The following is a 25,001-nucleotide window of genomic DNA, read 5'->3' as shown; positions in this document are numbered from 1 at the left end:
TGTCAACACACAAAAAAAGAATATAATAAATATAAATGGAAATAAAAATATCTAAATATATCCATAAATAAAAAGCAAGATAAAAAAATATACAAATAAAATTAAATAATCAATAAATAAAAACACCACTCACATTTATTTCGTGCTGCTACGCTCTGCCAGGATTAAATATTTATTGATTGATATTTAATTCTATTTATAATCATTTTTTGCATTTATTTTTAGTGATTTATTTGAATCTAGTTTATTTTTGTATTTATTTTTACTTTTATTTATGCATATATGTATTTTTATTTCCATTTATATTTATTTTTTGGGATTACATTTCTGAAAAATAAAATTTGTATCAGTTTTTATTTTCACTTTTAGTCATTTATTTTTAATTTTGGCAGTTTTGGGCCTCCATAAGTGCAGCCCGTCACCTCAAAGTTCCAGCTTGGCTCAGCAAGACCCTGCTGCTGAGATAGTACTCGGATGTCCCCTGGGGAATTTAATAACCCCAGAAATTTTTGTTGGTGGAAAAACACGCAAACTGAATTTTACCAAGGTAAATTGAAAAGTTCTCCAGTTCCGGCGGTAGAAAAGCCCATATTGTAGGCCCAATTTGTCGAAGTGGCCGCACCAGACGGAGGTGTACTCTGATTGGATAGGATTTGGGAAACTGTTGCCACCTTAAGGTCTGCAATTGTTATGAACGTGCTTAAAAACACATTCGTTTTCTTTTCCACAAACATGGAGGTGTCTACACAAATTTTTTCTACACCGAGGAGGAAAATATCCATTAATAAAAATACCCTGCTACGTGTGTACATGGTTGAAGGTTCCTAAATATACCATCACCTCATTCTTAGAGTACCTTTACCTCGATCAGGTAAAAGCTTACACATGCCTTTATTTCACTCTAAAACTAAAATGTGTCTGTTCTTATCATGGGAAACAAAGTCACATGCAAGACAAAATTTGATTTCTTTTTTTGCTTCATGTGGTCATGTTTTCAGTACAGCGTTCAGTTCCATAATAAAAGAAATCTAATTCTTTGCAATTCCCGCTTGTTGCAAGTGTCACAGTCAGGACCCAAAGCTGCACACAATTTTCATCACATTACCAGGCATATTGGTGTAAAACCATCATTTGTGTTGTTTGGGCATGTCAGAGAAACACTACCCTCGCATGGACAAAAGCAGAAACTACAGTTAACACTGTAACATACCTCATTCCGTTCTCAGCTTTTAAGTTAAATCGTTTTTACTAAAAAACTCTAAATGTTCATCCCTCGTAGTACACAATAAAAAAGTAGTACTGTGGTACATTTTCCGCTTGTATAGACAACCGTTACACACAATACATCTCCTCTAAAGGTCTGAATTTAAAGCTGTTGCAGCCATCAACATTGACAGTTTAAGTGCTTGGGAGATACATACAGCGTTTACTTCCAAGGTCAATGGAGTCCCACACCCATTACTAGAACAAGCAACACAGAAACAGACAAGACAGTACAGGGCAAAAGCAGTGAGTCTAGTGACGGGTGCGAAAATGGACTCCGATAGGCTGGTGTCGAGGCTTTGCTGCTCAACAGGCTCGAAACGGGCACGGCAGAATTATTGAAAACAGCACCACGATGGTGGTGAAGTGACAGGCCGGGCGGGGAAAGCCACTTTATTTCCCAATGATCTTGCTGACAAATGAGTCCAGTTCATCATCATCTTTGATCCCCACAAAATCGTCGACCACGTCGCCGCCTCTCATGGCGAGAACTGTTGGAACGGCAGACACCTGTGAGAGCAAACACAAACACTCTGCCATGAGTCACCAATACGATTGGACAAAGTAAGAAACAACATAAATAATCATCCTGTCATCTATAATTATGCATGTACTAAAATTAAAAAAAACCTAACCAGCGAAATAATCAGCTTTCAATAAGTTAGCCCAAATTAAATGAACAGAAATCTGAATGACTTCTAATTTATTCAACAATATACATTGTAGATATGAAGTACATGCATTATTATGTTTTGCACACAAATCTAACTACAGCAGTTGCAGCAGACTATAAAATCAATTGATCTGATGATACACTCGCCAAAATGAGTAAAAATAACATTACAAAAATGCCCAAACTAACAAGTACAGTGATAAAAATGCTCATAACTCAAAAACATTCATATCTTAGATCATTTCCCTATTGAAATGAATGCAAGTGCCATTAATCCATTCCAGCTTTAATAGTTTTTGTCAAATTGGATTAATTAAATGCTGCTCCTTCTGATGAGCCCGCCTTCTCCACCTGGATGCAGTACAAGACAGGCAGATGAGAGATATTTTGATATTACTACATTAATGCATTATTATGAATCCCATATTCTAGATAGTCTTCGCCTCTTTGCACCAGCCAGTCATATTGCAGCGGGTGGGACATGCCTAGAATTCAAGTAGGATTCATAATAATGCCTCAACTCCTCTCTGATATCAGTACAGCACTAATATTGGTCATACTATGCAGAGGATAAAGAGTGCATGAGTGAGTAAGTACTGTTATCGGAGTTGAACCATCTGTGTTCGATCCACCTCAATATAGATGCTAAATAGCGTTAGCATTAAGCTCACGGGGTATTTCTTTAGACAGTGGATTGTTTTTTTTTTTTTTAAATACACAAGGTGTATTTTTGTTATTTTTTAAGTATGAAAGTAAACTTCTACTGGGAATGATATCAAACAGTTTGAAGCCTCTATTTTGATGAATTTTTCAGTATTTGCCACTGCTGCGTAATGTAGAGAGTTGAGTTGAGCTCACTGCCACCATATAGTGCTCATATCTCAAATATATATCCGCAAGACAAAGAAAAAAACAACAGGGTGAATGACAACTCATATGTCAAAACAACACCGAGTTAAATCACTCGTATCTCAAAACACCACTTAAGTACTTACATTCTCGTGACTTCAACTGGCTACAATATTTAGCTCTCAGTGCAGCTTGACACCATCGCAAGTAGAGACCACAAAACCTTGGACGGTGTTAATCAAAATTAAGAAATATCTTTATGTAGTGCTGGTGCACCTAAAGCATCATCTAAAAAAGTATCTTACGAACTACAAGTTGTCTCTTTGCCTCCACCAAGACGGCTATGTTTTTGACAGTGAGAAAATAAAGTCTACTGCACTAGAACAATGGAACTAAATTGCTGCAGACCCAAATTGTAAACATTGTGGGACAGGGATCTTTCCTCTTCTTATTTGGGCCAATTCCCCAATAAAGTATGGCTTGAAAAAATAAATAGCGGGTTACTGACCCCTATTTGATTTTATGAGTGTGTTTATTTACAAAATTGCCATTGATGTTTGTGGGACCAAAGTAAATAATGTGTCAATCTCACCCCATATTCAATAGCCAAGTCAGTGTGATCGTCAATGTCGACTTTTGCCAAGGCCACACGGCCTTCTTGTTTTGCAACAGCTTTCTCCAACCTTGGTCCAAGGATTTTACAAGGCCCGCACCACCTGGAACCACACGCACACAAAAATTGTACAGTAGTGTGTATTCAACATTGTACAAAGTAGGAATAGGAATTTGACTAAGGTCTTCAACACTCTTTTTTTTTTTTATGCCGCAGTTGATCATTTACAACAGGTTGTCCTATTACGTACTAAAGTTCCCCCATAAAGTGTATGAATAACACAGAGAAAAGATTAATTGAAAATTACATTCTGTTTTACAATTTAAACTGTTCCTAAAGGCTGAATATAAATGTAATTTACGATGGGGTTTGAATAATTTAGTGTGCAACTGTACCTATAAACACAATATCAATTCATTTATGTATTCCGCAAGGTTGTATTGCAGTCTTGAAGATAAGTCTTTATTAAAAAACAATAATCTGCACTATGCATACTCACTGTGCATGGAAGTCAATCAGCACTGGCAATTGACTGTTGATGACCCTCTCTGTAAAATCCTCATTGTCCTGCACAATGAAGGTGACTTGACGGCGGGTGGTGTGAGGAAGACTGCGAGGCAGAGCGTGTGAGGGGGAGAGGAAGGAGACCCGGGATGAGGAAGGCTGCAAGGAGGTGGAAAAGGAAGTGGAGGCGATGGCGGTGGAGGATGCTGGGAGGTAGTGAATCTCTTTTGCAGAGAGCGTCCAAATCCTGCGCACTAGCAGCCGATGAGCCATCTAAGCCGGCGACATAAAACAGAACAACAGAGGATGTTAATCCAAAGTCCTTTTAAAGCACAACAGAAGTGGTGGAGTCACGAGCTCAGCCAAGAATCAAGGCAATTTATTGCTTTCAATGATTCTTTGAATGCAAGATTGCAGCTAGCTCTGGGCAAATTAATATCTATCATTTTTTTCTAGTTAAGGGGTACACGTGCTTCTTCAACCATTCAAGACAGTTTGCATGGATTCATGTGTACTTAAATGAGAGTTGTTAAGTGGCGTGCCAGCTTAAGGAGCCATGTTTCAATGTAGCCCAATTACGCACATACGACTAACAAACGATATTGATATTGCTTAACGTTTCGTTTTAGGGATGTTACGAGCAACTTGCTTCCATGTTCATCGAATGGCCTTTTCTATCCAGACCATTATATTTGCTGCGTAACAATCAACAGGAGAGCAATTCTTTCCTCCATTAGGAAAGGTTACGTATGACTTTGCCCTCTTCGCCCTCCTCCTGGCCAAATCCTACCCGGCTTCTTCTTATTAGAAAATACAACAAAATAAACAAAAACACTTAAACCGACGGTAATAATAAGTACACAAATGTCACGTATATACATAAGAATAAAAGTAATGTATTTGAAATCTTTACCTTCCTGCTTCGCTCTCGCTGAGCTTGGTCTCAAGGACCAAGGTAGTACTTCCGGTGTAGTTTGGTAGCTTTTTAACGCCTCCCAATCACACAGCGTTGCTATTACTGCCACACAGTGGACAAGTCAAGAATGGCATTCATGTGAAAACTAATATGAAGCTCATAGTCAAATCAACTGAACTTTACTTAAAATAGAGAACTTACAACAAACGAGTTCAGAAGGTCGAATGACTGAATGCATAATAACACCAATGACAATGCTACTACTACTACTACTACTACTACTACTACTAATAATAATAATAATAGTTACATTTTATAGTGATTTTTATAGTGCTCAAAGAAACATAATTTTTCACACTTATTAAGATTGCAATTGTAGACTACCAGGTGATTAACTCTAATTAAATTTCAACTGTTCTAGTAGGCTTTTCCTGACATTTTTATGTGCTTTTTGTTGTTGTTGTCGTCATTTATACTAACACTGCCTGCTACTTGTACTGCATTTGGAACTGTTAATAAATCCTTCCACTTTGTCTAAGGTCCCATTTCCAGATGAAGAAAAACAGCTCCAAAGCATGTTTTTGCGTTATTTTAGTGATGAACAATCTTTTGTGATGAATACTATACCTTTTGGAATCATGGCCAAATTATTATTATTATTATTTTTAAATAATTAATTATTTATTTATTTTCTTAGCTGAGACGGTGGCCTTTGACAACGTGGAAGTAATTATGAACAGTTTCAAATACTAAACACTGTTAGCACCGATCTGTTTATAGACACACGGTCAACAAGTCTTGAGGCTCAAATGCACAGTGGGACAAATATGAACATTCTGACCTCTCAAGATAACCAATGGCAGCCAGCCACAATGAGGTGTGTGTGTGTGTGTGTGTGTGTGTGTGTGTGTGTGTGTGTGTGTGTGTGTGTGTGTGTGTGTTGGGGGGCAAATGTGCAAATAAAGTTAAATATTTATTGCTAGCATTAACTGGGGCATGGCAGACGGTAAGTAGATGGACTACATCACTACAAATACCATGCAATGGATATTTGTACCCACATGAGCCAGACAGTGGCAGGCCACAGTATAGACAGAAGTCCCACTTTCACACCTCCCATCTGTCAGCTGAATTCTCTCTTACATGTACTCCACCTGCTTCCTGCAAACAGCCGCCACCCTTGAAAACACCCCTCATCCTGTCCCTTTGCATACCACCACAGGTGTTGATTTGAAATGCAGTCTCTCATTTGCTGTCTGAGCCGAAGAAACAAGATACTGTACAAAACTTACATAAGACTGTTTTGCTCTACTCTCAAAATTTCACCCATCAAAAGACATCATCGGTATAAGGTGCTCTCAACCATAGCCTGTTGCAAATATATCTGAAATAATCATAATCAGGCCAAATGTGTGTATTGTTTCCTTCCTTCTGATCATAAATACCAAATGCCCGATTTTCAAATGTCTCTGAAAGAACATGCTGATTAATTATCCTGTGGTGTGTTAAGATTCCTCATAAATGTTAAACCTGTTCAATATTTATGACCAGTTTGGCCAAGCCACAGACTCTGTCATTGTGATGTGCAACGTAATGATTCTTACAGTTAGCAAGTGAACAGAACTTCGCGCAAGTAACCGGAGTAACTGGTTGTGCGAACTTGTTTTCCAAGTCATTCACCCAAATAAAATGACAGGAAGTGTTTGCAACCACAATGTAGTTAACAGAAAAGCTAACAGTTGGCCTAGCTTCTTCTATTTTTTTCCCTCTACTATGACGAAGAAAAGCAAGCCGCTTACTAATGCTAGTACTACTACTACTACTACCACCGTGGCAAATGCTGCCCCTCACAGGTCAGTTTTGGTACTACAACAGCCATCTGCCCGGGGTGGGGGGTTACATTGTGTGTGATGTGCTGTGTTCATCAAAACTGCAGTACACCGTACATGAGCAGTGAGCACACGCCCCCCCCCGCCCCCCTGTCTTGTGTGGGGTCAGTCGCATTTTAAAAGTTCATATGTGTGTACTAGCCCTGTTTCACAATGTACAAAACTGATATAAAGAGAGAGATCAGAGTCAGAAGTCTCTCTCAATCTAGAAGAAGTGAAAAACTGTGGTGGTGAATTCATGCCATTTATTTCCCCCAAATGTCATATGTATGTGCCTGTATTTGTATAATTGTTTGTATGGTGTGTTTTGGTCCTTGCATGGTGTACTGTATGAAATCACACAGCATGATTATGCTGTTAAGTAATTTAAGGCAGATGGTTGTTTGTAACCTACTTGTGATGTTGTGACATTATTTTTCCAACAGAGGACGCTGTCTAAAGAGAAGGTGGGGCAGGGCAGGAGGGGGTGGTTGTTTATTAGACTGTGGCAGTTGGGGTCTGAACAGAGGTGTGCTCTATGCGCTGGTGGAGGTGGGTTCGGTGTGTCCAGGACTAGAACACACAAGCCTCAGTCCATCTCACCGCTGGCCTCACATAGCCGCCGTCTTGCACATGTTTACCCTCAAACGCAGCCCAAGCTGTTTGTGAGTGAGGCTCCTTTTTCAAGGTATCTCGCCCACTTTACCTGCCCCCCCCCCCCCTTTCTGCCAAATAAACATTGCACCGGAAATTGCAGGGATATCTGGGATTTTTGAGGGTCCCACTGGAAAGCTGGAGAGGGCTCGAACAAGAGTGCTCTCTGTGACACCTTGGAGGTGAAGGGAGGGTAAAGATTCAGGGCAGAGGGGGGGTTGGTAGAGGAGGGGGGTGTGACGACCTTGCTTTGGGTGCTTTGCAGGGTGGACTCGCATCAGGAAGATATACACTCACTCACTAGTACGTACTGGTGACCCAATTTCCTCTGACCCCGTCAGGAGTGTGCGCTCAGGTTAAACTCACTGGTCAAGCAACCAAAAAAGTTCAAAGGTCAAGAAAAAATTACACCCCGTGATGCCATTCGAAGTGTACTATGTCTCCTGACAGATATACTGATTTTTAACATCTTAACAAATTTCTAAAATGTGGCAAAAATTGATATGTGTGATTAGTTTGTTGTACAGTATACGCAACATACTGAAGAACACCACACACAGCACAAAACACATGTAAAGATATGCAGTGCTAAAGGGACCCAACTGTGTCACCATTAGACAAAATTGTGAGTAATTGAAGCCCACACAAAAAAATACACCAAAAAATGACAAAAAGGTTTGTAATTGCTCATCAATGATGGCAACAAAGCACTTTTCCCCTATTAGACAAGGCTATGGCCTGACTAAATGACTAATCTCCTCCCCGAAACAAAACAAACAAACAAACACAAAAAACAGCTCAGCAGCCTGGTGGTAGAGTGTCCGCCCTGAGACTGGGAGATCGTGGGTTCAATCTCTGGGTCATGCTAAAAACTCTAAAAATGGGACCCATTTGCTTCCCTGCGTGACACCCAGCATTAAGGATTGTAATTGGGGGGTTAGATCACCAAATGATTCCCGAGCGCGGTTGCTGCTGCTCACCGCTCCCTCAGGGGTTGGGTCAAATGCAGAGAATGAATTCCGCTCCACTTAGGCGGGTGTGACAATCAGTGAATCTTAATCTTAAAAGTGTTGTAGTACCGAGACTGACCTGTGAGAGGCAGCGTGGTGCCGCAGAACATCCAGATTGCCGGAAAATACAAAAGAGAAAGAGCGGCAGTAAAATTTAGAACGAAAAAAAGAACATTTCTAAATGTAAAACATTTAGGAATTATAATATAATTTATATTTTTATTCCTATATAATAATAAAATAATATTTATTTATTTAGTTTTGTTGTAATTCTATGTTATTCATGGGACTGGTAGGCAATAATAAGCCTGGTGCTTCAGCCTATTCCTTTTTCGGTTAATTGATTTGTTCGAAAGGATGTTTGTGTTTTGTTATGTATGGTGCTGAAATGAACCATCCATTCATAAATATTTAACTGATTTAACATTTACGATTGTAGTTTTCCAAGCGGATTCGGCAGGAAAGTCACTCTTAATACATCACAAACCACAAGATAATCACTCAGGATTCAGACTCTTCTAACAAATTAACTTTTTAGAGATTTTTTTTTTCCCCCTTTCAAAATCAACATAATTATCAGTCATTGTGCATTCTGCTGAACTGCTCTCTTGCGGCTGTTCAACTCTACTCCAACGTTCTTTCGCACACAACCGCAAAGCGCTGATTTACATGACTATATTATTTAAATGAAGTTGAGAAGTCACTGATGGTGAAGTTGTGATAAACAGTTTGTGCATGATTTATCATTAATAATTGTAGCTGTTTCTAGTGTGTGTGACTTGGCCACCGGGCAGAGGTTTATAATATGACAGCTATTTAGATGTGTTAGCATTAAGCTAGCTGGCTTAAAGTCAAGGTTATATGTTTGTTTGAAATTATATTTGTTTGTTTAATTAGACAGTAAAGTAAACTAATTGGGGTGACATTAAAGAGCCTGAAGTATGGAGTTCAGTTCACTGAAACTATACAGCGCTCATAATATAAGCCAATGGGTGTATCATTCTACACCAAGAGGATTAGAATTGATGACATCCTATTTATCCCTAACTCTTTTACTTAGTGCCACTCTATCATTTTTTGTTTCATTTTGGATTCTTCTCATTCTAGCTGGCCTGTAATTGAGATGTCATTTTATTCTCTTCTGTATACCATGTCATGGTTAGTACCAATTACCCGACATGCAATGTGTTCATGGGACATATTTATACATATATGCGGGAAAACAGGAATGCACTATTAAAAGTTTAAATGAATGACTTTCTCTTCTTTCATTTGTGGTTTGAGCAAACATCCGCAGAGAGATAAACATCACTTACCCGAAGATGACTGGGCAGCCATAAGGCAAGTTAGTGCACATGTTGAGGGAAAAGTTTGGAAAGGTGCTCAAATGGAGACACGTGACATGTATGTGACACACCTGTCAGCTACACTTTTACTCTTAAGTGTTCCAATGTTTGAGAAGTCAACATCTTGGTTTAAAAAAAATAACTGTAGTGAGTTCATTCTTTTCCTACACAAATCCTTTCCCCGCTGTTCTATTTGCTTGTTTTTCCCAAGTCATTTCTTCTGTTTTGGAACAGTTTGCACACTACATGGCCGTCTTTTGGGTTATGACTTGACACTTTTACCACGGGAAAAGTTGCAACATATCTGTGAGGTCACACGATTGGAAAGATGGACATTGGAGAGAAAAACAGCAGGTCTAAATGTAGCGAGGTTGTCACACAAGTAAAATATTCGGCTCTGAAAAATTGCATGTGCTTAAGACTATAGAACGTATAAGTGGATATAAAAGTGAACTATCGAAGTACGTTGAATCCAACATGAAAAATGAGCTGCTTTGTTTCACTGACATCACTCTACTAAACAGTTCTAGCTTCTTCTCATGTTCAACATTTCCTTAGCTTCTGGCATGTCCTCTCACCTCCCTCAATGTATACATCCTTCCATCACCTCACGCTCCTCTTTGAAGCTTGTTTTTAAGGTCTCCTGCCACTGACCAACTTCCTATGAACTCCTCTTTCACTGTGACCGTTACACCGCCTGAGTCTTTAATAGTTCTGCCGAGAAGAGTTTTCAGTGAGCTCGTAAAGCAAACTTGTGTCACTTTGACCATTACAAGTTTGCTGTCATCTTAGAATTGAAAGGTCAGCACACAGAGAGCGAGTTTTCAGGGGCAAATGACTACCTCTACTTTGGTGTGTGTTTGGAAATTCAGTAGTTTGTTTATTATGTCTGTGATGGAAGCACTGATGTAAAAAGTCTTTGAAGAGTGCACGGACATGACATCGAAATATAGGGAAAAAACACTGTTGGGTGTGTGTGCGTTGTGAGCCTCTTTTGGTTTCACTAGCTGCATTTTCTCTCGACACATCGGGCTTGTTTAAACGGTCCTGTTACATCACCTCCCAGCACTAACAGAGAGAGATGGATTGTGTGGGAAGAGGAGGGAGGTTTGGCCAATGCAAAATTTTGCACTATAAGCCTTTTTATGTGTGTGGCTATGTCAGCACATATTATGCTCAGTATTTATATAAAATATATACTATATTAACTTTTATGTGAATTATCTTTTACCTCTAATCATTTGAACAGTTGTCCTTTTTTTTTATTTTATATATATTTTTTTTATTAGCTTTAGAGGTTCTGGGTTCGAATCTTGGCTCTGGCCTTCCTGTGATGAGTTTGCATGTTCGGTACTTACTACTACTCAGATTTCTACCCGCATAAAAAAAACAAAAAAACATTCATGTACATTTCATTTTATTGAAGACTGTATATTGCTTGCTCATAGATGTTTTTTCCATGTTGTGTTTATTACAAAACAGTTTTCCCTATAACATGAAATATTTTTTTTCCAGGCTTAAAGGGATACTTGAATCATTGAGCCATTTCAGCAGACAAAATATTAACTATTTACTGATGAAAATGGCTCAATGAATCAAGTATCTCTTTAAACTATGACATCATAAAACTATTTTAACATTCGTAACTGTCAAACAAGTGTAAAGAGAGGTTAACCACAAAGAACAGAAAAACACACTTCAGGAGTTAATCCTTTTGAGAGATACTCAGTGAGCTGAAGTTTCATCCATGTTGGATGACGATTGCACCCACAAGATTTGGTTGACTTGTATTATGCATATTTTCCCAGAAGGTACAAAATTATAAAACTTTTTGGGCACGTGTCTTGGAGGTTTCTACAAGTATTTTGCTTTGACATCTTTCTTTTTTCTACCGTCTATTGAGAACTGTGTGAAATCTAACCACTATAGCTTAGTTCAAATATGTTAGAATATTACAACTTGACTGGGTAGTTTTACTTTTATTATTCAACTGTCAAAAACTATTCATTAATGTTTGGCTGTAGGATTTAATGCTAGTCAAATACAACCAGTTGATGTGAATTTGTAGCAGGTGAGCACGGGTACGTACAGAAAGTTTTAAACTGCAAATGCATGTTCATGTTGATACTGTAAGGATGAAGAAGGTGCATATATATTTCCTTTTGGCACAAATTACAGTGACTCTTCAACTTTAATATAAGCGGCGAAAGGAAAACATCAACAACAACACTGGTTCAGACGATGGAGTGTGTGGAAGTGCGCATGTAGTGAGGTGTAGGTTCAGGTGGAGCACACTTCCTGACAAGATGACAGCGAGATTCTCCAGACAGGTCCACCGCTGACATCAACTCCTTCATGGAAACCACTGACCAAATGAACTAAAAAATTGTCAATGAGAGAGAGAGAGAGAGAGAGAGAGGGAGAGAGAGAGAGAGAGAGAGAGAGAGAGAGAGAGAGAGAGAGAGAGAGAGAGAGAGAGAGAGAGAGAGAGAGAGAGAGAGAGAGAGAGAGAGAGAGAGAGAGAGAGAGATGTTGCCTATATAGCATGTCATGTGACAAAAACAGCTGGCGGGAAGAAGGTATGCGTGTGAAAATAACATTAAAGCAGAGAAAATGTTATTTCCACTTGATCATAAATAAATAAGCACCCAAAGGCCTGGTCGTCTTTGGAATGTAGTAATTCTGAATTTTATGAATGATCGCATTCATGTTGGACTACGCCCCCTTTCAGTCTCTTCTCTAGCTCAGACGCTTTGGAGCTCGCCTCCATGCTAATTAGTTATCGGAGCAGCAGTGGGCGTGGTGACTATAAAAGCACCGCGCTCATATAAAAACTAGCCCTGAAACTTTGATCGATGACATTTAACAAGTGATGGAGGACGTTTCATGACCGTTGAGCGAATCGGATATAATCTTTTGTGGACAAACGCCATTGTTGTTGAACCGGAAGAGGATTTATTCTTCTTTAACAAGTCCCGCTTGGCGTCTTCTATGTGAATCAGCTGACAGCATGGGGATGCTGCTGTTACTTGCTGTCATGCAAGCGGTGACAATCGCTTTGGTGAGTGCGTGTGTTTTATTATTTTGTCACGCTGACTGTCTCGGGACTTGGACAATAAACTTGGACAGCTAAAATAATCGTTTATGCATCGCCTGATTGTAGTAGGCTATCATTTGGAAAACAGAGCTCGGACGCCGGAAGCTGCATGCATATAGTGGCCACAATGTATTTATCGTTGCTCTGACTGGGACTATATTTACAAGAAACTAGAATACCATGTTATTTTTCAATTAAAAAAATGTATAAAACTGCATCATTGACGGCTATTATTGTTTGTTGTAAGCACTTTACATAATATAAATATTGGCTAATGGTTGTGATTTTAAATGCTACAATTTATTTATAATTCATTTCAAGAGGTGCACATGATTTAAATGACACACACTCACACAAAACACACACTTTTATATATATATGGGTGTATATATATATGGGTGTATATATATATATATATATATATATATATATATATATATATATAGGTGTATATATATTTATATATGTATATATATATATATATATATAGGTGTATATATATTTATATATGTATATATATATATATATAGGTGTATATATATTTATATATGTGTGTATATCTATCTATCTATCTATCTATCTATCTATCTATCTATCTATCTATCTATCTATCTATCTATATACATAGATGTAAACAATTTCCCATATATGGGTCATTCCAGAATTGGAGGACATTTACGTCCCACCCATCACATTTTAAATAACCCACATACAAAATACTAAAACATTCAGTTTCTGAGTAAATTCTTGAAGCCCCCCCCCAAAAAAAAATAGCCCGCACCCCCCCCCACACTGACCAAATTGAACAGTTAAAATTACATTTATTTATTTTTTATTATTATTTTTATTGCTGTCTCTTGTGACTGGGGGAACATTTGTTTTAATAAACAATATTCTAAATAATAATTATTACTCATAACAGCACATAAAGTTGAGACCCCATCCCTTTATAGTTTCTTAAGTTAGGGTGATTTTGTCTGGAGTTATGTGTCCCAATCAGAAAACGATCTCTTTCAAAAGATCTTCGTAATAGCAGAGAGTTACTATTTGAGTGTGTGCCGCAAGAGTAAAGGAGAAGGTGTGAAACAAAAGATGAAGCAGCAGGGAGGTGGTGGCTGTGGGGCCAGGGGTCAGAGAACATCGCTTTCATACATGCTCAGCCAGCAAAAAAAAAAAAGCCTGGCGAAAGGCGACAGATATCCCTGCGGGGCTCGGGACAGAGCTGGGTATTCAACCAATGCTTATAGCCTCTCACACTTTGAGGAATTTGTATGACGTGTGTAACATGAGTCAAACTATTGTCCTGTAAGGTTCTAATGTAGCGCCTCATGGCCTGAAAACGGCTTTGTTTTGAAAACGTGTGCATCCCTTTCGTTCACGTAGGTGACTGCAGAGTGTCCAGTTGTGTGCGAGTGTCCGGCCGGGCCGCCATCCTGCCCCCCGGGGGTCAGTTCTGTCCCGGATGGATGCGGCTGCTGCAAAGTGTGCGCAGCTCAGCTGAACCAGGACTGCCACGAAGGACGGCCCTGTGACCACCATAAAGGCCTGGAGTGCAACTACGGCAATGACGTTGGTCGTACCCACGGCATCTGCAGGGGTGCGTACCTAAGAAGTGGTTTGATGGCCACCGCGGAGAGCGGTTTTGGCTTTCGATTGGGCGCAGATTGGCTCTTACTTCAGGGTTGTGTAAGGGAATGTGTAACTTCAGGGAGGGGAATCTGGCTCCTGGGCCAAACGGCTGGAGTTTCTCTTTGATAGGAGCTTGAGGTTTGAAGCCAGAGCCACCTTTCAAAAACAGAGCACCTTCATGAGCTGCACACTGAAAACCAGCCAAGTCCGGGATTTATATAAGTAGTTCAGTGTGTACACAAACAACCCCATGAAACACACAAACACGCACGCACACACACACACTGGTATTTTTATATGTGTGTTTTTTTGGGAGTGTTTCTATATAAAGGGGTGTTTTCGGGGTGTTGGAATGGGGGAGTCCCACCAGAGATGGGAAAAGTACTGACATTGTCCATTTGGGTAAAAGTACAATTACATGTGTAAAAAAACAACTTTGGTAAAAGTACTCACTCAAATAATTACTCAAGTACAAGTAAAAAAGCTCTGAAATGTACTTGCCGAGTATAAGTAAAAAGTATATTTACTGGGTGTTTACTCCTCCGTCAATTTGAAAGATATTAGCTAATGGAACAAAAATGGGTATAAATTGGCCAGTTGACTGATTACTATCAAATTCAAATTATCCTCTGTTGTGGCGGCCCTCATATTTATGGGTTGTTCTAATCCAGCCAATTGCACGTCGTGTGAAACGCTTCATATGATTGGCGGAGCCAGGAGGCATTGACGGCTGCTTTTTCTTCCAGGTCAAGTATTTTAATCGTTTTCATGCATTTAAAAACAAAAGTAACAACCTTGTTTTGAAAATGTATTAAGTAAAAAGTACAGATACTCATGTTAACTCATTCACTCGCAGCCATTTTGACTGAAGCAACCCCCTTCGCTCCCAGCTGTTTTACTCTATTTTGACTGATTTTGCAAGGCCCACAGAATATTGTGTTCTATTGCTATAAAAACATGGAACATACCAAAATAAAGATTAGAGTCTCTTCTTTCATCAGGAAAAAAATTATATTTCTATCTATTTCCGTTGTGCATTAGAATATAGCAAATCTGTTTAAAACACTGGGGAAAAGAGTTTTTTGCAACATGGCCCTGGTTGATCTCTTATACTCTTCTGCCACCTGCTGGACGTTTTTGTAATAACTACCATTGCTTTAAGCGACCTCATCAGGTCATAGGCTGCATTAAAGCCTTCTGTATGCTCTAGCATAAAAATAAAAAAAACATAAAAAAACATATAAATGTGTTTTGGGGGCCATTGCAATATTTAAAATATACGTTTTTATGCGTTTAGGGGAGTAAATTGGTTAAAATGTAACGGACAAAAGTAAAAAGTAGTCTTTAAAAGATAAAAAAAAAATGACTCAAGTAAAGTAACAAAGTATTTGTACTTCATTACTTCCCAGCTCCCACTGAGGGGAACAACATTGTAAACAAGACCAAATTCCTTTCAGGGCTAAGAATAGAATTTGGTTGACCAATTTGGAGATAGTGTGTCAGTCCTCATTTATTGCACGCTCTTTAAATGTGCCTTGAGCCTCTTTCTGCTCTTTTTGAATCTAATCCACTCATCTTTCCTGCTCCTAGCAAAGGCAGAAGGCCGCTCCTGTGAATACAACGGGCGCATCTATCAAAACGGCGAGAACTTTCGAGCCGGCTGCAAGCACCAGTGCACCTGCATCGACGGGGCAGTGGGTTGCGTGCCCCTTTGCCCCAGCCACCTGCCCCTGGCATCACCTTCCTGTCCGGCCCCACACCTGGTTAAGGTGCCGGGCCAGTGCTGCCTTAGCATCGACTGCCACAGGGGAACAACCGTCATGCCGCCGGTACACTGGCAACCTCAACCTCCTGCTTACCCGCCGTACCCCTTCATCCCCTACTCAGCTTACCCTTACGCCAAGCCGTACGCAAAACCTTACCAGAAGTTGTATCCCTACAAACCCAAAAACGAGATGGGAAACGAACTAGTGGAGGTGGGCGGCAAATGGGACAAGCCCCGCAGCCACAAGCACCTGGCGGGTAAGCACTAGCATCGTGTTTGTGTTGTAGCCATTTTGACCCTCTGACGCACAAATGGCCCCACTGTGAGCCTTTGGCTGTGTGTGTGTGTGTGTCAGCATTTACATGTGGCTTGTTTTCCACTGGCTCCCTGCACACCAGAGGTGCTCTCTCTCACATACACAGGTCTCACACAGCACATACCTCTGTCACCCAGCCTTCCCTCTCTGTAATCACCCTCTCACTGAATGAAGCCAGTGTGCTTTGCATCTCTATTTGCCTCCCCTCTCACTCCCCCTCTGCTGCTTCAACTCCTAATTTAACGTTCACTGATCTTAAGACGCTGATGGTTTTCGCGTTTGGCCTTCACGCTCTCTTTCGTCCTCTCTCGTAGCCTGGAGGCAGGTGGGAGATCAGTGCGTGGTGCAGACCACTTCCTGGTCCCAGTGTTCTCGCAGCTGCGGGATGGGCATTTCCTCACGGGTAACCAACGACAATGCTCGATGTAAGCTGGTCAAGGAGACCCGTCTTTGCAACATACGGCCCTGCAGCTCCATGTCGATCCCGGCCAAGGTGAGGAACATTTCCTAGAAGAATGTTGCCTCTATCTATGGCTCACAATCACTATGCATAATGTGCTGAGTTTACTCAGGAAAGGGTTGCTCTCAAGGGATTAGATCTGTATTAATATCATGCTGAGTAGCATGGAGACATGCTGGTCTGTTCCATCTATTCACGGTCCTGTTGCTGTGTGGCCAACGTCCCATGTGGGATGTGATGAATGACGGAATTTGTCACTTCCTTTGAATCCAGCAATATTAGCGGTTGGCTACTTGAAAGCTAACCTTATTCAAAAATAGGATATCAGGAAACTTTGAAATGTCATGCATGCATCATTTAGTCATATGATCGGATTTAAACCTCTAAATCTGACGAAATCCTTCCCCTTAACATACACCTTGATAAATAGAGCTTTTTAAACAAGTTAAACGTAATGGGGAGTTAGGACCTAAAAATGAATATCGAGGGTCCAGTATTTTAAATTGTAGTTTTGTTGAAAGGATAGATATGAATAGTATGCATTTTAACAGCATGCCACATACATTATCCAAAGCAATATTTATATATTAACGCAACTTCATGGCACCATTACACTGGTGCCTTGACATATGACTGACCCGACTTATGAGTTGTTTGAGATAAAAGCTGTGATTCGGCTGATGTTATGCTTTGACTTGTTAGCGCTAGGGTTGCAGTGAACTCAGTTCAGATTCCTTCACAATAAGCAGCAGTTTGATAAATTATGAACTACTCATCAAAAAAAGAGGCTGAAGCTTTTTAATGCCACTCCTACTTGTAGTACAACTTGAGCACCCATTTGTACCACTACCAGATGGGCTGCCAGGTCGTATCAGTGGCCTTCGCGCCTGCCGTTGACATCAGACTCAGTACAGCAGTGCTACTTTGTTTTGGTTTCTTTTTTAGCTGTTCGCAAATCACAATACATCACAAAAACAATCTTAATGATATTAGGAACACATTAGCAATCTAAAATGACAATATTTGTCCAATCTCAGTAAATTAATTTGAGTGTATAGCATTTGAATAATTAATTATTTTTATTTTTTTGCATTTATGTGATATTTTATTGCCATTCTTTTATATTTATTTTTTTCATTTATTATTTATTCAATCTATTTTATTATTTATTCAATAAAAAAACCCTGCTTTAATATTCTTAGGTTTATTTACTTTTTACAATTTCAGTTCATGCATTTTTGTTATTTAAATTATATCTTTAATATTTTCTTTCCAACGTTTCAACATCAACCGGATAATTTCTGCCAGTCCTGTAGCGTGACGTCATCGGTAGGCGACCCTGATATGATCTGGCAGCCCGATCACATCGAGTACCCACACCCAAAAACAGCAACAATGTTGCATTAAGAATGGGCCGCTATCTTAATGCTAATGCTATCATATAAGGGCCTTGACATGCTAATGGTTAGCATTGATAGTCACAGTTTCAGAACTCTTTAAACATTGTATATTTGAACACAAATGGTGGTAGACAGAAGTGGAAACTAGTACGCAATACAATCATATATTTTTTATCCTTTACGAAAAATGACTAATATTACAGCATCTTAGTATCTACTGTACAAAACACAGCTCTTTAGCCTTATAAGGCTTTTACTCTTAGTGTTGACAATATAAAAATGAAGTATACTGCCCTACTACACACATCAAAAATATGATTATATTTTAGAACACTTTATATCGCTGAAAACTTTCCCCTCTTTGTTTGTGGGGTTTTGTAATTGGAGTTGCACTCAGCGTCTCTGCTGTGTGATTTAAAGAGCACTCGAGTCACCCACTCTGTCGCTCTCTCACAATTCCTACACATCACCCGCCGGCAAATGCTCTGCAATGCCACGACCCACTTAGGAGGCTGATGGGTTGTTATGCACCTGTTTCACGCAGTGTTTGCAGAGCTGTCGTGGGTGTTAAGATGTGCATCAGCATCAGTCGTTGCTTGGTGGTGGTACGCTCTTAGTATGCTGTTAACCTATGCAGTATTCTGACCTCTTTGTTTTTTTTTACTTTAGTACATTAAGTTTGCTTTTGAGTCTGTGTGTTTGAGTAATGACTTGTTTCACACTGCTAATACCAAGCAAATGGAAGCACAATATTATAAAGCTGTCTTTGTTTTCTTTACCGCTTATCCCATTCATGGGGCACGGGGGCGCTCAAGGGCCCATCCCATCTGACCTCTGAGCATCAGACATTGGACTCGTCACCTGCACATCACAGAATTGACACAAAGAGGCAGACAATCATTCACAAACACTACTACTAACAATTTAGTGTTGTTAAACCGGACAACAATCTAGTTGTGTTTTTATGATGAAGATGTGCAGACAAACATTAATGCTGGGGAAAGGTATTTCCTTTTACACAGACCTGCAAAAATGATTAAAAAAGCTTGTCATTGCAGATCTATTTCAAAAACAAATGTTCAGTTTCATTGGTCTGCATACATGTGTTAACTAAATTGCTATCAAGATTTGAACGTGGCCTCACTTCAATCACCTCTTGTGACTCTGTCCAAAGTAAAACTCCAAGCGCACTAATGTGCGTGCATGGCTGAAAGCCAAAGCAGCTACATTGCTAGAAAAAATGAAATGTCACCGGTTTAATATTGTGTTGTTTTGAATGTCCAATCAGTTAAAACACAAGGTATCTTACATGAAGTAGAGGAGAGTGGGGTAATTTGTGCCAAGGGGCAAGTAGTTCCACCACTGTTATTTCGCAAACCATAGAAGAAGTTGGTCATGTGACCACATATTTTTGAAGAGACATCCATTTCGCTCATCCGGTAAAAAAGGGAGTCGTGTGACTAGAGAGGTAAGCACATATAAGTTCAAAAAACATCTTTATGCCCCCCAAAGTAAAATTTCTATGATTAACTCATTCACTCCCAGCCATTTTCACTGAAGCAACCCCCTCCTAGCTGTTTTACTGGATTTTGACTGATTTTGCAAGGCCCACAGAATATTGTTCCATTGCTATAAAAACATGGAACCTACCAAAAGAAAGATTAGAGTCTCTTCTTTCATCAGGAAAAAAGTACATTTCTATCTGTTTCCGTTTTTCAGAAATTAGCATTTGAATATAGCTAAGTTTCATCATTATTCACAAACCTGTTGAAAACACTGGGTAAAAGAGCTTTTTGCAACATGGCCCTGGTTGATCTCTTATACTCTGCTGCCACATCCTGGCCATTGCTTTCAATGACCTCTTCAGGTCAGAGGCTGCATCAAGGCCCTCTGTATGCTCTAGCATAATAAAAAAAACATATTAAAAAAATATATAAATAATTTTTGGGGACAATGCCAGTATTTAAAATATATATTTTTTAATTGTTTGGCAATATTTTAAATAGTTTTTTTTTTTGATTGTTTATATGTTTTGGGAGCAAATGAGTTAAGGTTTTTTGATGGCTGTGTTTGAACAATTGTAGACAACTTTAAAAACAGTTCACACATGTTTTAGTGCTTTAGTAAGCTACATCATGGGTCTATATGTAGTGTTTCCCACACAATTTTAATACTTGGGTAAACAGGAAGTTTTCAAGAAAATGTTATAAAAATATATTTTAAAAAACCCAAACAGATATACTGCATGTCACGTTAGTTCATTGTCACTCACTTGTGGATCTTGAGGCTAGAGGAGATGCAAGTAAAACGACTGAGTACCAAACCCCCCCCTCACCCCCGCCGTAGTCCACCCACCCAAGTAGATTTCAAATCTGTGGGAAACACTGATATATGGTTAGCATGATGCTGGCTCAAAACAGCTGGGGGGTGCATTTTTTTTCAAAATGGTTGGCTTGGGGTAATTTGTGCCAAAGGACCTGGGTTCAATTGTGCCAATGGCACAACTTCCCCTAAATTGTGATTATTTACTCTATACTACGTTATTGTATTTTATTGTTGTAAACTGTATTCTTACATTTGATCACTAAAAGTATGTGCTATTCTTATTTTTGACCAAAATGAATCATGGCACCAGATACAGAAGGAAGACAGTCAGGGTTTCTACTACTCTTGAGGAATTGGAAAGACCAGTGAAAAAAGAAAAGGAAAGAGCAGTGAAAGAGGGGAAGACCATACGTGAGGTTGAAAAGGAGAAAAACAAAAAAATTTTATATGTAGGGGTAAGAAAAAAACTAGGTTCAGGCTTACCCTCCCGACCACTCACCAAATGACAAATCTGGTCTTCACAAGTTATTTTTCCCTTGCCAAAATCCACAGGAAAAAAAAGAACAGAATTGTAAAAAAATAAGAAAGTGAAAACAAGAATTGTGACTGACACACCTGAAAAGATGGAGTTGGAGAAGGCTCACAAAGAAAGAGAAGATAAAAAGGGCTGAACAGGAAAAGAAAAAGAATGAAAGAAGACCAAGCTTTCAAATTCCTCCTTTTTAACTTCTGGTGCTAACCCCTTCCTCTTCTTCACTGTCTACCTCTACAGAAAGGAAGGAAGTGCTCCCGAACACACAAGGCCCCGGAACCGCACCGCCTGTCCTACGCCGGCTGCCGGAGCACCCGCCTGCACAGGCCCAACTACTGCGGGGTGTGCAGAGACGGCCGCTGCTGCTCGCCTCGTCGCACGCGGACCGCCAGCGTCACCTTCGCCTGCCCCGATGGCGAACGCTTCACCAGATCCGTCATGTTTATCCAGTCGTGCAAGTGCAGCGACGAGTGCAATCATCTCAATGAGGCGGCCATGCCCCCGCAGCTCTGGCTCTACGGAGACACACACAAGTTCATTGACTAGTTGGCTGGCTAGCTCTTAAGACCCTACATTCCTATCAACAACAACTCAAAAAACATTGACACCAAACCACCCCATGCAGTGCCGCAGGCACGTGCACAGATAGAGCCCTAATGGTGCTCCAGCACCATCCCTCTTACCCTGGATGAGAAAAGTGCCCTTTGCCTGGAGCTCATTTTTTCTTCTTAAGTCAACATTTGAGAAGAAGAAAAACAACACCCATTTTGTCATCAATTCTCCCCAAAAGTGTTTTGATATCAGACTGCTACTATGAGTTGTTGTGAGAATTGTGCCCCTTCCTGTGCAGTGCGCACAAGCCATTTGAACAGGGGTGTGTAGACTTTTTATATCCACTGTAGCTTCCATTCACCTCTTTTGTAAATAGGTTTATTGACTGTTGATTGTGTTCACAGAAAATAATACATACGTTTAAAAATATCTATGTATCTACTTTTTTTTTTTCATGAATCATTTTGGTGATGTGTGCTCATTGTTGGCTCAATCACCCCCCCCCCCAAAAATGTCTGTGCATGTGCCTGAATGCTAAATTTAATCTGTCATTTTGTTCTCGTTTTTGGTGTTAATACAGTGTTTCCCAACCTTTATTGAAATGATCACATTTCCCTTGATTAGTCGGAAAACTAATTATTAACTCATTCACTGCCATTGACGGCTATAGACGTCAAAAATTCATTTGAACTATTTCTATTAGTTTAACTTTTTTTCCACTTTTGTTAACAAGAGTATGAAAACCTAGAAGAAAAGTATTGTACATTTAGAACAAATATAACATTTTTGATTAATCTTGAGTTAACTATTGAAGTCATGCGATTACAATTACAAATTTGCCTTAGGCCCCTATTTTTTTTAACAATTTATTCGCCTGACGCCCCTAATTTTTAATAATATTTTCTTTAAAAATAAAATAAAATAAAATATTATTATTTTTAAATGTCTAGGTTTTCATAATCTTAACAAAAGTGGAAAAAAAGTTAAACTAATAGAAATAGTTCAAATGAATTTTTGATGTGTATAGCCGTCAATGGCAGTGAATTAGTTAATTTGTTCATACATATCTTTGTGCATCTCTCTATGCCAGCAACGTGTACTGACAAGCAGAACAATTCAATGCTTTTCCACTAGATGGCAGAATATACAATAAACATGCTTATCCACCTGACATTTACACAACAAAGATTAGATTTGAGAGTAAATTGAGACAGGAACATTGATATTTCATATAGGGTCTAATTTTTCATGGCATTATTGTTTAATAGATTAAAAAGAAAATTTGCTCTAATGGTTGGAAAACACTGCATTAAGAGCAAAAAAAAAAAAAGAGTATAACAATTACAGATTAAATTCTCATTGAGAATAATGAAGATTAAAATTCCAATATATGAATAATTTAAAAGTATTATACAATAGCAAGTGACCTTTCAATCACCCTGCAGAGGCCAGCTTCCTTGGTGGATGTACAGTATGAGTAGATGCAAGGTATGTGCTTACATCATCATTAGTGATTTTTTTTTTCCGGGGAGAAGAATGGGAAGAATTTTGAGTGCATCATCAGATCAGCTCTGCATTCGTGTAGATTAAATTTTATTTTTATGTCCTTGATGGGGTGTTTTGTTTCTCCAAGAGCCCCCCTTGAACTCTGAAAGACTTTTGTTTGCTGGGGGATTACATGTAAATAGCTGACAGACGAATAGTAACGGTTGCCGTTTCATTTTGTTGGTCATGTGACACAAGTTATGAATGAAAGCGGCCCAAATGCCCAAATGTGGAGTACTTGACCCAAAGGCCTGATGACACACTCGTGGCCCGTGGCCTTATTTGGTATTTATTGATTCATTCGTATTTATTGTTGGGTTTCACACACCGTTAGGGAACGCAGCAAGTTTGGTTCATCCGAGGAACAAAACAGCAGAGGTCTGTCGGTCATTGCATGAGGAGAACTTCCACAGATTGATATCAGTCACACTGAAGATGGATGATGGTTACAGGGGAAAAAGAAAAAAGAGATGAAACCTGACGTGCCGAGGTTTGAAATGCGTGTCAAGGGTCGCTTACACAGCTGGACTCATCCCCTGTTTTGTCTCACCAAGAAACTGAGGTATTTAGCAAGCACCGGAGGAACAAGCCTGGGAATCAGGCACCAGAAAGTCAACTACCCGATCCTGCGCAAATTACAATCTTCACTTGAGGAGCAGCGAGAGCTAAATCCTCGCTGGCTGGGTTGCTATAAAAATAAAAAAAAACTGTGCATAAACCTATCATTTGCGACGCGAGGGCGGAACTGCTGTTCTGCCAAAAAAGGGCCTGTCATCAAGAAGCTACAGTTGGAGGCTGAGTCGTGAACCCAAAGCATTAGTCACACTTCTTGCTGTTATTGTAAAGTGCAGTCAACGAAGGGACTGTCGTCAAAGGAGTATTTTGGTTCTGCGCAATCAACAAGCTCATTTTTATGGACGTTTTTGGAACTTGATTCATGATCACACACCTTACATATTTTAAACCATGAGAAGCATTCTTCGGAAATAGTTCTTCCTGCTGTGCCATAGTGGCTTAAGCAATTTTTCTTCTTTCATACAAGCTTTCTTAGACAAATGTCATGTTTCTATGCTGTTGCTCTGGAACTATACCTTTAGTTTTGTTATAGGGACATACTAGAGCAGCAATGTCCAGGCTGTATATGGCCCAACCTTTTTACCAGTTGTACTGACATAGTCCATGTATATTTTAGCACTGAATGCGTCTGGGTTCGGATCCTTGCATGTATCCCATGCAAATGTTGAGGATTGTAAATCTGAGTGTACATTAGATCCCATCTGTAATAATTACAGTATGATTTATATTGTATATTCCATTAAAGATTTCTACAGTCAATAATTGTTGGTTGAACGACTGCCTTGCAATTTTCTTTTCTTTTTTAATTAGCAAATACTTCACTCCTACGCTTGGATGTCAGAAATGCTATGGGCCAATATATAACCAACTTGTCAGGTATTACCAGTACCTTATTTTAAATTTCAGGGGTGGGTGGGGTTGTTAGATTAAAAAAATAAAATAAAATAAATGGCCATGTAAAATTGTTTAGTAAAATAATTCAAATTTAAAATTATTTTATATACTAATTATTTGATAAAATAAAAATATACAATTATTGGTTATTTTTTTAAGCTACTTGTCGACTATCGGTTTAACATTCGCATAAAATTTCAAGAAAATATATTTA

The 25,001-nt window shown here is 39.3% G+C and overlaps 2 protein-coding genes across 2 annotated transcripts; one reads left to right on the top strand and one right to left on the bottom strand.

The window, feature by feature from the left end:
• Nucleotides 1–949: 949 nt before the first annotated feature.
• txn2 (thioredoxin 2) lies at nt 950–4,920 on the bottom strand. The gene is made up of 4 exons (XM_077559594.1): nt 4,816–4,920; nt 3,898–4,175; nt 3,378–3,501; nt 950–1,773 (listed from the first exon to the last, which is right to left on the bottom strand). The coding sequence occupies exons 2-4, from the start codon at nt 4,173–4,175 to the stop codon at nt 1,657–1,659; spliced, it is 519 nt and encodes a 172-aa protein (XP_077415720.1). The 5' UTR covers nt 4,816–4,920; the 3' UTR covers nt 950–1,656.
• A 7,572-nt stretch (nt 4,921–12,492) lies between these two features.
• LOC144044872 (CCN family member 1) lies at nt 12,493–24,655 on the top strand. Its single transcript, XM_077559564.1, has 5 exons — nt 12,493–12,757; nt 14,177–14,390; nt 16,013–16,444; nt 16,818–16,996; nt 21,461–24,655. Exons 1-5 carry the CDS (start codon nt 12,707–12,709, stop codon nt 21,764–21,766), a joined length of 1,182 nt encoding a protein of 393 aa, XP_077415690.1. The 5' UTR covers nt 12,493–12,706; the 3' UTR covers nt 21,767–24,655.
• The last annotated feature ends 346 nt before the right edge of the window (nt 24,656–25,001 follow it).

This window comes from Vanacampus margaritifer, chromosome 2 (genome assembly GCF_051991255.1).
Source record: "Vanacampus margaritifer isolate UIUO_Vmar chromosome 2, RoL_Vmar_1.0, whole genome shotgun sequence".
NCBI classification, from domain to species: Eukaryota; Metazoa; Chordata; class Actinopteri; order Syngnathiformes; family Syngnathidae; genus Vanacampus; species Vanacampus margaritifer.
The sequence above is the reverse complement of the archived record's forward strand: the minus strand, read 5'-3'. Positions and strand labels throughout refer to the sequence as shown.

What these genes read in the sequence shown, in the direction of transcription:
- LOC144044872 (XM_077559564.1), top strand. Translation starts at nt 12,707, where the DNA reads ATGGGGATGCTGCTGTTACTTGCTGTCATGCAAGCGGTGACAATCGCT. An exon ending in TACCCACGGCATCTGCAGGG is followed by an intron (nt 14,391 to 16,012) that starts GTGCGTACCTAA and finishes TCCTGCTCCTAG; the next exon opens with CAAAGGCAGAAGGCCGCTCC. An exon ending in CCATGTCGATCCCGGCCAAG is followed by an intron (nt 16,997 to 21,460) that starts GTGAGGAACATT and finishes CTACCTCTACAG; the next exon opens with AAAGGAAGGAAGTGCTCCCG.
- txn2 (XM_077559594.1), bottom strand. Translation starts at nt 4,175, where the DNA reads ATGGCTCATCGGCTGCTAGTGCGCAGGATTTGGACGCTCTCTGCAAAA. An exon ending in CTGATTGACTTCCATGCACA is followed by an intron (nt 3,502 to 3,897) that starts GTGAGTATGCAT and finishes GTGTGGTTCCAG; the next exon opens with GTGGTGCGGGCCTTGTAAAA. An exon ending in ACTTGGCTATTGAATATGGG is followed by an intron (nt 1,774 to 3,377) that starts GTGAGATTGACA and finishes TTGCTCTCACAG; the next exon opens with GTGTCTGCCGTTCCAACAGT.